We start from the raw sequence: 13,953 nt of genomic DNA, 5'->3' as shown, positions 1-13,953 counted from the left end.
GTTCTTCAGTGTTTTGGGGGCTGGTTAGGCCACGGGGCCATGGCCTCTATGGCCCCTGATGTGTGGCACTGTTCTTCAGTGTTTTGGGGGCTGGTTAGGCCACGGGGCCACGGCCTCTATGGCCCCTGATGTGCGGCACTAAAATAATGGCCGCAAGCCCCCTTTGTTTACTTCAAGGCCTACTAGATCTTGATCTTGATGTCACATAAGAACATAAGAAGTGGACTACACAGGGCAGCTCCAGAATCCTCCCCACTACTCACGATGGGTGAGGTGTAGTTTCAGGGGTTACAGGTAGAGTCCCTTTATAAAGAGAGTCCCGACATGGGTGGCCCTGTGTATAAGGTTGCTGGGCGCCATTTTTGGCCCTTCGAGCACCGCGCCGACTTTGAACTGAGGTAATAAAAACATAATTTTACCTATTTTGGAAGCGGATTCGGCTGCTTTTTAATGTAACAATGCCTGCTGCCTAGCCTTCGGCTGTAGCAACATGCCACAGAGGGGATACACAGTGTATAATTTAACTGCAAGACCGCTGAGAAGACAGCGGTGTGCTAACAGTCAGTCGTCTTGGGAGGAAACCATCGGTTATGACAGCAAGACACACACACTGCCATTGTGTGTGTCTTGCTGTCATAACCGCCCTCCCTTTGTACTGTCTATGGAAATCATTGTGAGAGAGGCACAGCTACAAGGACTGAAACAATCGTTCACCTCAGGTCCAGACATCGAAGCTGATGAGGGAAGCTGTGGCCCTTATGGCCGAAATTATTGGATGTGATCTCTCCCACAGGGCTCTTGCTGCTATTACAGACTCACAATGGATATTTCACAGTCTCATCAAGGCCACAGTCTAATAGACTGGACGTGTTACAAGAGTTTAATGAACAGAAGCTAGCTTTTGGAGAGCCATACCTGTCTTTGTAAAATTTAGGAATCACACCCGACTCACTCTAAAAGTTAACACATTATTTGTTTAAATTGTAATTGCTAATCATCACTCTGGTAACCATTTCCATTATTATTACTCGTTTGTGAGATTTTAAAATGCGGGGAAATATTACTATTTCAGCGGTGATAGGTTAGGTTACTATTTGCTCATGTGAGGCTCTTCAGCTAGAAACTCCCCTAGGTTGGGTTATAAGTGCATCTTTATTTAATAGCCTAATATATAAGGTTGCACAGTCTTCATTTTCATGGGTACCAATGTCATTATAATATGTTGAAGACATTTTCCTACAGTATTCTCTAAACCTAGCTATTTTGACCCTCAAGCAAAATGAAAAACGTTTACATGGCCTTAGTATTTTACTGTATTATTTTTTTTAATCAACAATAAGTATTCAAATTAAATTAAATGTTATTGAATTATTATCATTGATGACTTATCTTCACAATACCTTGGAATCGCACAGAACATTTATTGCAGCAATAGTGTGTGTGTGTGTGTGTGTGTTAACATAAAAAGAGCAGCCCGGCGAGTAATGGAATCAGGGCCCCCTCCACCCCCAGAAAATTAGTTTACACTAATTTTCTCTCCATATGCTAAAGTTTACTGCAAGCAGGTAACGGAAAGGAGGCAAAGAACCTTTGCATTGCTGGAGCTTGGGTAGTGTGTCAGCCACGTGGCCCATGACCAGTATATCAAGGCTCATGACGTTCAGGAGGCGGCGTCCCTCCCTGCAGGCAAGGGTCAGGCGATGAAGGGATATGTAGGTAAGAGAAAGACTTCCCAAACTGCTGCTGATAATGTTTTACAGCGATAAGTATTGTTAAATCCATCCATCACAGCAGCAACACTCAAAGAGAAGCACCCAGACTTGTGTGAAGTCTCTCAGTACCCTCTGAGCGCTGCCGCCTCTCAAGGTCGTCAGCAGCCCGCCGTGACACGCATATATCACGGGAGACGTGGGTTACTGAGTGCCTATACTGAGACAGTGGCTGATCGTAAGGCTAATAATAATCTCCTGCACCTTCTTACGGCACATTACAACGGCTGGTGACCAAATTATGGTAAAGTATATGGGCGTAATGGTGGGTTGGCGATACCTGTCGATGTAGATACAAACTGTCTCTTATTTACTTTCCCAGAGCTCGTTGGTTGCTGGCTCCCTGCTGACTTGGAGGAAGGTGTGCAGGTCTGACACAAGTGTGCTCAGTTTCATTGGACGACCCGTATGGCTGTGAAACAGAAATACGAGAGAGCGTGTGCTAGCCAGGCCCGGATTAAGCTTGCATTGGGCCCTACGCCACCCACAGTTTTGGGTCCCCCATTGAATAAATTAGGCAAGATCTGGACAATTACATATATTATTGAAACATCAGAATGAATTAATGATACAGTTTACTTAATACAGATTGTCATCATCTTTATTTTCTTTATATTCTGTATTAGCAGCATACATACCATACTTATGTACATATAGGTAACTATAGCAGCTACACCAAGGCCCGTTTTCTTGATTTCTCTTGTGAAAACTGTTCAATGATGGTTTCAAATGTCGTTGAGGAGGTGACATCATTTTCAATTGACATAACAGACAAAGCATTCAGTCGTTTTTGAGTCATTGATGAAAGAAATCTGTTTTTGATATAAGACAGTTTGGAAAATGAACGTTCACCTTCGCAATCGACTGTGACTGGCAATGTTAAGAACAGTCGCAGAGCAGTTGAAACATTGACAAATGTTGACTTTACAACTGGATTCTTCCTTAAGTATTTTAACAGGACATGAGGATCACGATCCAACTTCAAATGGGTTACAAATTCTGAGAATGTTACAAATTCATCCTCGCAGTGGGGTTCCAAGTCATTGATGTATTTTTTCACCAAGATGGATACATCAACTCTCAGCTGTGCAGTAGTATCATTTTCCCTCAATGACTTGTTAAAGGCAAAGTCGTCAGATATCTTGTGATAAGCCTGGCGACGTTGAGCTAAACTTACAAGTAACTTGTCAGTGATGACAACAAAACTCTCTTCACGGAACTTTTGTGCATCTTGAAGATCTGCATCAGGTTCAGCAGAATCATCAGCTTGACGCCGCCGTCTTCTCTTCCGTACCTTTTCCGATACATATACTTGCTGAACATTTTCCACGAGATTTTTTTCCTCATTCTCCAGTTCATCAAATTGACCACGAAGCTCAGCAACAAAACGTTCGCCTGACGCCGTTCGACGCCTCGGTCGATTGAACTACCGAGGCTTCTCAACCCGCTATGGGAGGCGACTTGGTGACCGCCAGCGCCTTCCTCGTCAGACAGCAACTGAGCCCCGCTCTGAACACTTGATTCGGCTCCAGCCAGCTCTGCTCTCATTCGGGTTTACTCAGAACTGTGGGCTTGTTCTGGGTGCCTTACCTCTTCTCTCTCCACGCCCTGGACTCCCGTTACTGCTGTGAACCTGACGCCCCTTCTCCTCCTGCGCCTCCCTCGTCCACAACGTCTACACCTACTTCAAGGACGAAGCTGTGCTGCCTCGTCATTGCCACTTAAAGGACGAGACGCCCAGAAGAGGAAGAAGCCGTGCAACGGGTCATTGCCGAGTCCGGCGTGCTGAAGCCTTCCAGATTGTGAGGTTTGTTTTGGGGTTTTCTACTTAAAGTAAACTGGTGTCCAACCATTTATCTTGTTTGTTATCCATTCCGATTACAGCACCCAACACTGGAACCTTGACAGGTGCCTTCTATGTATGATTATTGTTCATATATTTAGGTATATTTTGTACTCGGTGTTCATTACGTGTCGTCCGCGGCCGGTAGCCGCCAAGGTCCCTCGTGCACCCATCTCGATACTGACTCGTCAGTCTAGAGTCGGTCTAGAATTCTTTCTTTGATCGGAAAGCAAACAAATGTACATTATCATATCTATAGACATTTCCTTGTATCCTTTGGTGTTATCCTTGACGTGAGTAGTCCAGACAACCGTGGTGGTTGCTGACTCGTCGCCTCCACACCTCCGCCCGTCCTCGTTAACTCTTCTAGAGTCCCCGGAAACCCTCCCCTGAATCCCCCGTTTTTTATTACTTAAATTTCAAGGTTCCCTGCGAGGTAGGGGTGACCCTGTTAGCCTTTAGATCGTCGGGTGGTGGCAGCACTACCCTCGGGGTGAGCTTCTGGCTTTTTTTTTTTTCCGTCTCCCTTTGATTTATTTTGCATCACCTGGTGACCCGAACTTCAGGGCACTACACTTTGTCTTCGGAAAACGATAAAAATAAAGCTCTCCTAGCTTCTTACACCTGTTATTGTTATTACAGCCATGAACAGCAAGAAACTTCAATCTAGTGGCGCCGCGGCCACATGTGTGGGTCTCCAGTGATGTCTGTTTACATGTGACGTCACGAGCGCTGTGCATTGTGGGAAAAACAAGTGCTTAGCGAGTCATCCTAATGTCACTCAAACTTGCTCGGCCCCGCGGCGTGGCTGGCGTCTCCCTCGGCCGCCGCGATGCAGCCCACGCCGCCAGCCATCACACAGCCCTCTGCGCCCCAAACTAGCAACCCCACACAACACAAATACACCCAAAAATACCCCCTTGACGTAACATTAATATAAAAACTAAATCATGCAACTTGAAGGACAAGTATAAAGCATCTCATTGTATTTAATATTCATTAGCTTATATTAAACAAGTTTTTTGTACTACAATTCTCTCCAGTATGCAATTTTGTGACACCAACCATCATATATACTCATCCAAAACCCAATGGTCATACCTATTTACAAATCAAGAAATGCTAACCTCATCAAAAATTATTGCCCAGTATCAGTGTTACCAGGTGTGGGTAAAATAAATCACTTGTACATCTTATAATACTGTTATGCCGGACGTATTACTTGGGTTCCGTGTCGCCGTCACAAGACTCCGTGGGAGGGAGATATATATAAACACTTTGCACAACTTCTGAAGTTTAATATTCTTCCTTAGTAGTACACTTCACTCTGACTCTTCACTGACCACTACTAAGGATTTCAGAGGCTGTGCGGCCTCGTTTTTTGGGAATAATATCGTAACGAACAATCGTATCGGTACGAGATTTTGCGACAGTGTATTTCACACACTGCCTTAATTTTTAAGGGTATCGCCAACCGCCACAAGTAGAGAATAAAGGCACTTGTCCCTATACCAAGAGGGTAAAGTCATCAGTGTCAGGCAAAGATACGAACACAACTACCAGAGGCTCCGCCCACCTTGTTCCTCTTCCCTCCATCTCCCGCCTCCTCTCTCTCTCTCTCTCTCTCTCTCTCTGGAAGATACATACATACTCGAGAATGATTTTTTTGTTCAATTAAGGCATGCTTGATGTGATACTGGGACTTTAATTTTGAGCATAGTGATACACATCTGGGCCGTGGACGTAATGACATGTGAGAGTAGGGTGAGGTGGTAAATGATGACTACCATGATTGATGGTAGAACGATTGCTCGCTTGTATTTGTTTCTCTCTCGTTTGTTTTTGTTGTTATACCTTCGCAATTCTTCCCGTTACCATACTTTCAGCTCTTCCCTGACAATAAAATTAATAGCACCACTATAATTTGGCGATAAGAGCACCATTACTTTTATCAGTAGGTACATGCTATACAATAGCCCTACGAAAACGTACACCATAAACCACCAAACCACTACGCTACCAATAGTTACGGAGGTAATTAGGCTATGTAAGTAACACGTTACCCTACTCTCAACTTTATTTAAAGGATGCCTATCAGTATTAGAAAGAGTATATAACGCCACTACAATTAATGCATGCCTTTCATTCATTATAGTTACGAAGAGAGAGAGAGAGAGAGAGAGAGAGAGAGAGAGAGAGAGAGATTGAGGGAGAAGGGAGGAGGCGGGAGATGGAGGGAAGAGGAACAAGGTGGGCGGAGCCTCTGGTAGTTGTGTTCGTCTTTGCCTGACACTGATGACTTTACCCTCTTGGTATAGGGACAAGTGCCTTTATTCTCTACTTGTGGCGGTTGGCGATACCCTTCAAAATTAAGGCAGTGTGTGAAATACACTGTCGCAAAATCTCGTACCGATACGATTGTTCGTTACGATATTATTCCCAAAAAACGAGGCCGCGCAGCCTCTGAAATCCTTAGTAACTTACTATGACTGGGACTGGACTCTCTCTCGCCCTCTTCTCCTATATATATCCAGAACAGTACAGTCTAGAATGTTACAGTATATTTTAGATCATACAAGAACATGTAGCAAAAATATATGCGAGTTGGCAACACTTCCCGCCTGGCGTCTGGCGGGGCGCGGATTGCCCACGCCTTGTTCCCCGCCCCCCTGCTCGTTCCTCCCGGAGCCTTCTAGAGGCCCATGGACGCCGGGGGAAGCTTCCAGCACAACAATACCATAATAGAGGCTCAATCTGATCTTTCTTCCTAATCTGCATTAACTGCAAAAATTATATAGCTACTAAGTTCTTACTTCTTCAAGAGACTTACAATTGGTATACTTTTTAAAAATCATCTTGAAGCCTTTGACACCATAGATAATCATTTGTTTCTGCAACAACTTTATCATTATAATATAGGTATAGCATTGAGAATTTGACACATAAATACTTAGTTACAAACTTGGCAATATAACTGGATTGCTGCTAACAAACTGACAATCGATGTAGCCAAACTAAATATATTGTTTTCCGTAGCAATAGATGTCTGCTAAACTACTTATATCATTATCTAGTACAGGCAGGGAAAATTGAGAAGGATGTAAGCGGTAGTGAAGGGGTTAAACCTCTTTTGGTGACTTACACAAGTTTCACTCTACATAGTTATTACACATTGTACATGAGAAGCATAAACAATTTAATTCCATTATTCTATATGAATCCTATTATTTCTTGTTAACAAAAAAGTTTACTATAGGTCATTCATATGGCCAAGTAACATTACATTTATAGGCTATACATTCAGTCCCATCATTGTGAAAGATGCAAAGCATGTTTCCTCAATATGGTGTCCAATAAATACATATGAATGCACCTTTGATCTATACAGTATGGCACTACAGTAAAAATCATATCCAGGAGGCACTGCAGTATCAATAAGTGTTGTATTATACATGGATATTCCAGTACTCCATTCAAACACATAAGCTACACACTAGGAATAGGTACCCATGTGCCTGGCCACAAGCCAAGTGCTTTGTGGGAAATTCATGCCAAATTCAGTATTGTTTTTTGTCGTAAGACTAACCTAACCTATCCTATAGTATTTATTCTTAGTGGGGGCTGCTACCCCCCACATCACTGATATTTGGATAGGTATTAAGATACATACAGTATGCCCGCTAACTTCATCTATACCCCTGATCCCAATTAAGACCAACAAATTCCCGCTAGCCTGACCACATTCATGAAAATGAACTTAAACAGAAGCTGAGGCAAGATTCAGTGTACTGGGAGTAACCTTACTTGACCAGTCTAACCTTACCTATCTTAGTCTAAAAGACCATTAAATTTAAGATAATATTAAGTGCGTCATAATTTAAAAGGTAAAATTAAGGTCTGATTTTATCTTAAGGGATGCGATGCAAGCAGTTTTGGTGAAAAACATCACTTTCTGTGATATTGTGTTTTTGGAAAACGTAAGGTGGGGGCGATGCCTCGGGGGACTATTTAAACTCCGGCGAAAAGCTTAGAGCCCTTTAAATCCGTCAAGTTCTTTAATTTTCTACGCTCCTCTTCGCGGTCAATATAACATATCCCATTATTTTCATCACTGTTGCTTTACTAATGAAAATAGAATAATGCAGTAAAAAGCATTGGGATAATACACTCTGGCTACTCGTGCAGCGACGCCAAGCAAGCAGCGACCTTGAAACTTCAGTCGTACCCTGGGTTTTGCCAGGGGTGGTCAGTGGGTCCTGATGAATATTACTGCATATAAAATCTGTTATTTCCCTTATTTGTTGCATTATTCTTGTGTTACATCTCTTTTTTTCCTTACCAACAAATGCCTCCATCAAAGAAAAGGCAGAAACAGCAGCGGAAAGCGAGGACTAAGGACACCGATGATGGCAACGCTTTTCACCATCACTGCCTCCCCTTCCTCACCACCTCCTCCTCAGTGATGGGATTCAGCCGGTTCGCAAGAACCTGTTCTCGGAATTTCTTTAATCCCGAGATCCGGTTGTTACTGTTAGCTTAAATCAGGTGTTCTCAATTTTTCCCCCATGAACACCTTTTACTTATAAGTTATAAGAACCTGTTGTTAGCGAGTCTTGGAGTGATAGAACCTGTTCTTAAAAAAATTGAATCCCACCACTGCTCCTCCTCCTTCATCTACCTCTACATCACCACCTACACAACCACCACTACCTGTACCACCATCCACTCCTCCACCATGTGCTACTTTCAACTGTAAGCTCCACTCTAGATTGGCATTTTGTTCGCCCTGCTCCATTGCCACCTGCACCACCTCCTACTGAGGATGATCAAAATGTCATTTTGCCTGCCGGAAAAGGATTGCCACTAGTGACATGGACTTAACACCACCTTGGTGACTGAAATTAACAATTGTATATATAATTATGCCTATTATTTGTGTTATATAGAGTTAATTTAGTCAATAAAACTTGATTTGTAAAAATTTTATCATTAAATGGCAGGAGGAGGAAATATAAGATGTTTGAATAAAAAGCCCTGTATCTCAAAACTAATTTTTACGGACTTCAAATCAATGTGGAAGGAATTTCATAACACTGATTGCCAATCTGCTTCCATTTTCTAATAGAACATAGTATAATCTACATTTGGATGCATGGATATGAATATTTGTCTCAAGAGTTGGTCACAGACAAGGTTAGAAAAAAAGGGGAAAAAAGTAAAAAAAGAAAAGAAAAAATCATAACTATAAAGTCCCATCCACACGATCGAGCGGTGCCCTCGAGCACAGGCGCGCAGTCTGCCCGTTGACGGGCTTACCACTTGTGCCTGCTGAAAAACTTGCATGTGCCCGCTGAAAACCTAGTAGTTTTTCAGCAGGCACAAGCGGTAAACATGTCAACGGGCAGACCGCTCGCCTGTGCTCGAGGGCACTGCTCGATCGTGTGGACGGGCCTTAATACAAACATATGTAGCAACTCTATGATGTATCCAAATGTAGATTTATGCTTAATGTACACAATATATAAAGGAAAAAGGATTTTGAATGATGGTGTCTTCTACGCATTCACTTCAATAATGTCTAGAAATCCTTCTTTCGAGTAGTTTTCTGAGAAAAAATACTTTTAAAAAACTATCGATCATAGAGCAATAATATTCCATACAAATATGTAGCATAATGAGATACATAGTTTGAAAATTTCGTTGAGATAATCCAATAAACAAAAAACCTGCATTGTCTCCCTTAACTGACCTGTGAAATTATGTTACCGCCCAAAATAGTTTTATTTTACAAGTGTATAGGGATGAGCAATCTTTACTATTACAGATATTTAGATCTCACCACTGTGAGCATTTTGAACCCAAAATAACACTTTATGCAAATGAATATTAACCCAAAAAACTTTTATAGAACTTTTTCCAAAAACTTTTGGGGATTGTTGAAGAAAGGGTAGCCTGCTAATTTCAAGACACCGACTGTTTGTTTCTAGGCAAATTTATGACGCTTTTCTTATGAATAAATTTTATTTTCTGGAAACCACTAAATAATTGCCTTCAGTGCCTGAGGTGCACCTGCTACCACCTGTTGTCACTGGCTAGTGCAGTGCCCCCCCCCCCCCACCACCACCACACACACCGCTGCCCCTCCACCCCACGCTGTGTGTTTCCACCGGCCCTGCATGCCAAATAAAATTAAACTAACCCAACATAACTTAACCTACCTAACGGGGGGGAACTCCTTCACAAGGGGGCTTGCCCCTCCTGACCCCCCTTGATGGAGGGACTTTGCCCTCCTCAACACCCTCTTCTGTTTTCCAGAAGTCATTCTTTACTGCACTGCATTCAGGAACCAAAGTAGAATCCATAATGTAATTATTAGCTTCAAAAGAGGTGGCTACTCTTTCTTCAACATTAGCAGAACGACTGAGGCATTGGCCTCTAGACATTACTAAGTAAACTCAGTAAGTATAGAGTGATGGGCCAAAAGGTGTTCTTCTTCAGTGTTTTTCGGGGGTTGGTTAGGCCATGGGATCACGTGTGGCCTCTAAAGCCCCAGCAGTATAGGTCACTTGTGGCTGTTGTTGTTGCCCTGCTGGGGCAGGGGCTAGATCCCCAGCAGTACAGGTCACTTGTGGCTGTTGTTGCTCTGCTGGGGCAGGGGCAGGGGCTAGACCCTGCCAAGCTTGCCTGCACTGCTCCATTCCCGGCATGCTTGAAAAGGTTTGTTTATGTGTGATGTCGTGGTGATGTGGGGGAAGGGAAGTTGAAGCGACGGACCAATCATACACGTGCTGGCTCATGGGCCAATCAGAGACCTCAGATGCAATGTTGGCCCAGCTGCTAGCAGGGCCTCCCGGTCTTTCACCAGTGTGTGTAAGGATGTGTTTGTTGAGGGTACTCTTCTTACTGAACTTCTTGCCACACTCATGGCATTCATGAGGTCTTTCATTAGTGTGTGTAAGGATGTGTTTATTGAGGTGACGCTTCTGAGTGTACTTTTTGCCACACTCATGGCATTCATGAGGTCTTTCACCAGTGTGTGTAAGTATGTGTGTGTTGAGTTCACGCTTCTGAACGTACTTTTTGCCACACTCATGGCATTCATGAGGTCTTTCACCAGTGTGTGTAAGGATGTGTTTGTTGAGGTGACGCTTCTGAATGAACTTTTTGCCACACTCATGGCATTCATGAGGTCTTTCACCAGTGTGTGTAAGGATGTGTGTGTTGAGGTCACGCTTCTGAATGTACTTTTTGCCACACTCATGGCATTCATGAGGTCTTTCACCAGTGTGTGTAAGGATATGTGTGTTGAGGTTGCACTTCTGAATGAACTTTTTGCCACAAATATGGCATTCATGAGCTCTTTCACCAGTGTGTGTAAGGGTATGTGTGTTGAGGTGATGCTTCTTACTGAACTTCTTGCCACACTCGTGGCATTCATGAGGTCTTTCATCAGTGTGTGTAAGGATATGTGTGTTGAGGTTATCCTTCTTCCTGAACTTTTTGCCACACTCATGGCATTCAAGATTTCTTTCATCAGTGTGTGTAAGGGTGTGTGAGTTGAGGGTACTCTTCTTACTAAACTTCTTGCCACACTTATGGCATTCATGAGGTCTTTCGCCAGTGTGTGTAAGCATGTGTGTGTTCAGGTCACGCTTCTGAGTGTACTTTTTGCCACACTCATGGCATTCATGAGGTCTTTCACCAGTGTGTGTAAGGATGTGTGTGTTGAGGTTACTCTTCTGAGTGAACTTTTTGCCACACTCATGGCATTCATGAGGTCTTTTATCATTGTGTGTTAGGATGTGTGTGTTGAGGTTACTCTTCTGAACGAACTTTTTGCCACAAATATGGCATTCATGAGGTCTTTCATCAGTGTGTGTAAGGAGGTGTGCATTGAGGTTACCCTTCTTCCTGAACTTTTTGTCACACACATGGCATACATGAGGACTTTCACCAGTGTGTGTTAGGATGTGTGTGTTGAGGTTACCCTTCTTCCTGAACTTTTTGCCACACTCATGGCATTCATGAGGTCTTTCACCAGTGTGTGTAAGGGTGTGTCTGTTGAGGTCACTCTCCTTACTGAACTCTTTGCCACACTCTTGGCATTCATGAGGTCTTTCACTAGCGTGTGTAAGGATGTGTGTGTTGAGGGTACTCATCCTGCTGAACTTTTTGCCACACTCATGGCATTCATGAGGTCTTTCATCAGTGTGTGAAAGAATGTGTGTGTTGAGGGTACTTTTCTGAGTGAACTTTTTGCCACACTCATGGCATTCATGAGGTCTTTCACCAGTGTGTGTAAGGATGTGTGTATTGAGGGTACTTTTCTGAGTGAACTTTTTGCCACACTCATGGCATTCATTAGGTCTTTCATCAGTGTGTGTAAGGGTGTGTGTGTCGAGGGCACTCTTATTACTGAACTTCTTGCCACACTCATGGCATTCATGAGGTCTTTCTCCATTGTGTGTAAGTATGTGTCTGTTGAGGTCACGCTTCTGAGTGTACTTTTTGCCACACTCATGGCATTCATGAGGTTTTTCACCAGTGTGTCTAAGGATGTGTGTGTTGAGGTTACTCTTCTGAGTGAACTTTTTGTCACAAATATGGCATTCATGAGGTCTTTCATCAGTGTGTGTAAGGAGGTGTGCATTGAGGTTACTCTTCTTTCTGAACTTTTTGTCACACACATGGCATTCATGAGGACTTTCACCAGTGTGTGTAAGGGTGTGTGTGTTGAGGTTACTTTTCTGAATGAACTTTTGGCCCCACTCATGGCATTCATGAAGTCTTCCTCCAGAGTGTGTGGGTGTACTTGGTGAGGTCTCCCTTCCCAGGGAGTCTTTTCCCACATTCTTGGCACTCATGGTTTTCTTCACCAGTGTGTGCAAGGCTGTGTCTAGTGGACTTGCTCTCCGTCTCTAGTCTTCTTGCACTCAAACTTTAATTTCCTTTACGGGTTGAAATGAGTGCAGCAAGGTGTTGGTGGTGTTGGTGGTGAGGTGGCTCTCCTGATCACCCCTGATGCTCACACCAGACAGTCTGCTCCTGCTGGTCCCGGCCACTCAGGCTGCTGCCCAGCCTTGCAGCCCCCACTGTATCAGAAGTCAGCGGCAGCAAGGACACAGGGAGCACTGAGCACAACACCGCCTCAGACCCCCACTTCTGCATCAGCACTGGCATGGCTGTGGAGACAAAGATCATGTCCTCATAGAAACATGCTTCAAAATGATAATGAAGGCAGCTGCCAATTACAAAATTGAAACACAAAGTATATCACAGTTACTAGTTTTCAATCACAATATGTATCATGAAAACTACATCAAAGAAATTGGGAGAAAATAGTCAGGGCAATTAATTAACTGCCCTTGGCAATCTAGAAGCAATCACGCAGCAGGACGCTGAGATGGGGGTGGGGATGGGGAGGAACATTCCCTAGGTCTGACCTTTCACCACTTCCATATTCTTAACCTATGGGCTTCGGCTATGGGAAAGCCAAGAAGTGGGCGAGAAACGTCAACATTACACTGCATTTTGAGACTAAAAAAAGAGCATAGAACGTATATCAGAGTACTCCTCTCATAACCATAAAGCCGTTAAAAATATTTTAACATGTGGCTCCTAGCCAAGTCGCTTGTTGTCTACTTTAGAGAATTTGACAAGTGATTACTGTATGGATAGCTAAATCAGTTTGCCATGACCTTACAGCACCACCTATGAGAGATAAGCCCACCTCAAGATCACTCATCCACCACAATGACCCAGGGCATGCATGGTGGGTTGCTCTATGCCGGCACCGCCTACAATTAGCTCGAATTAGGGGTTTTGAGCCGAGCCCCAAACAGGGTCCGCCGAAGATGCCGGGTTAAAGAAAATGTATGAAGCAGTTGTTCTTCTGACTTACCCCCATTAACAACATCAAAACTCAGCACAAACACAACAGTCTGGTCCCCACAATACACAGGCAAAAGAAAACAAACACCTGAGCCTCACAAGACCACGATGACGGCGGACTCTGCCACCGCCACACTAACAACGGTACAGTGCCACGCCTGGCACCAGTGTTTATAGAGATGATAACTAAACTTAACAAACCTAACATTGCCTCCTTACCCTTGTGTTAATCTACCCATACCTAATACTGCCTCCTTACCCTTGTGTTAACCTACCCAGACCTAACACTGCCTCCTTACCCTTGTGTTAACCTACCCAGACCTAACACTGCCTCCTTACCCTTGTGTTAACCTACCCAGACCTAACACTGCCTCCTTACCCTTGTGTTAACCTACCCAGACCTAACACCCCCTCTTAACAGGGTGGTGTGCCTTTCAACACCTTGACTTC

General features: G+C 43.7%; 1 protein-coding gene across 2 annotated transcripts in view; it reads right to left on the bottom strand.

Annotated features, from left to right (window-relative positions):
- The window catches only part of LOC126993929 (gastrula zinc finger protein XlCGF58.1-like), a 32,578-nt gene that overhangs the window by 17,253 nt on the left and 1,372 nt on the right, over positions 1-13,953 (bottom strand). Inside the window, exon 2 of one of the 2 annotated variants that reach the window (XR_007748580.1) lies at positions 7,412-12,794. Coding sequence is in view for 1 of the 2 variants with exons in the window: in XM_050853092.1 (XP_050709049.1) it covers positions 10,128-12,476 (2,349 nt within the window). In the remaining variant the exon portion in view is untranslated. Of the gene's footprint in view, positions 1-7,345; positions 12,795-13,953 lie in introns of those variants that run through there. The other variant, XM_050853092.1, reaches the window with a different exon arrangement.

This window comes from Eriocheir sinensis, unplaced genomic scaffold (assembly GCF_024679095.1).
Source record: "Eriocheir sinensis breed Jianghai 21 unplaced genomic scaffold, ASM2467909v1 Scaffold7, whole genome shotgun sequence".
NCBI classification, from domain to species: Eukaryota; Metazoa; Arthropoda; class Malacostraca; order Decapoda; family Varunidae; genus Eriocheir; species Eriocheir sinensis.
This window is presented reverse-complemented; position numbering and strand designations above follow the sequence as displayed.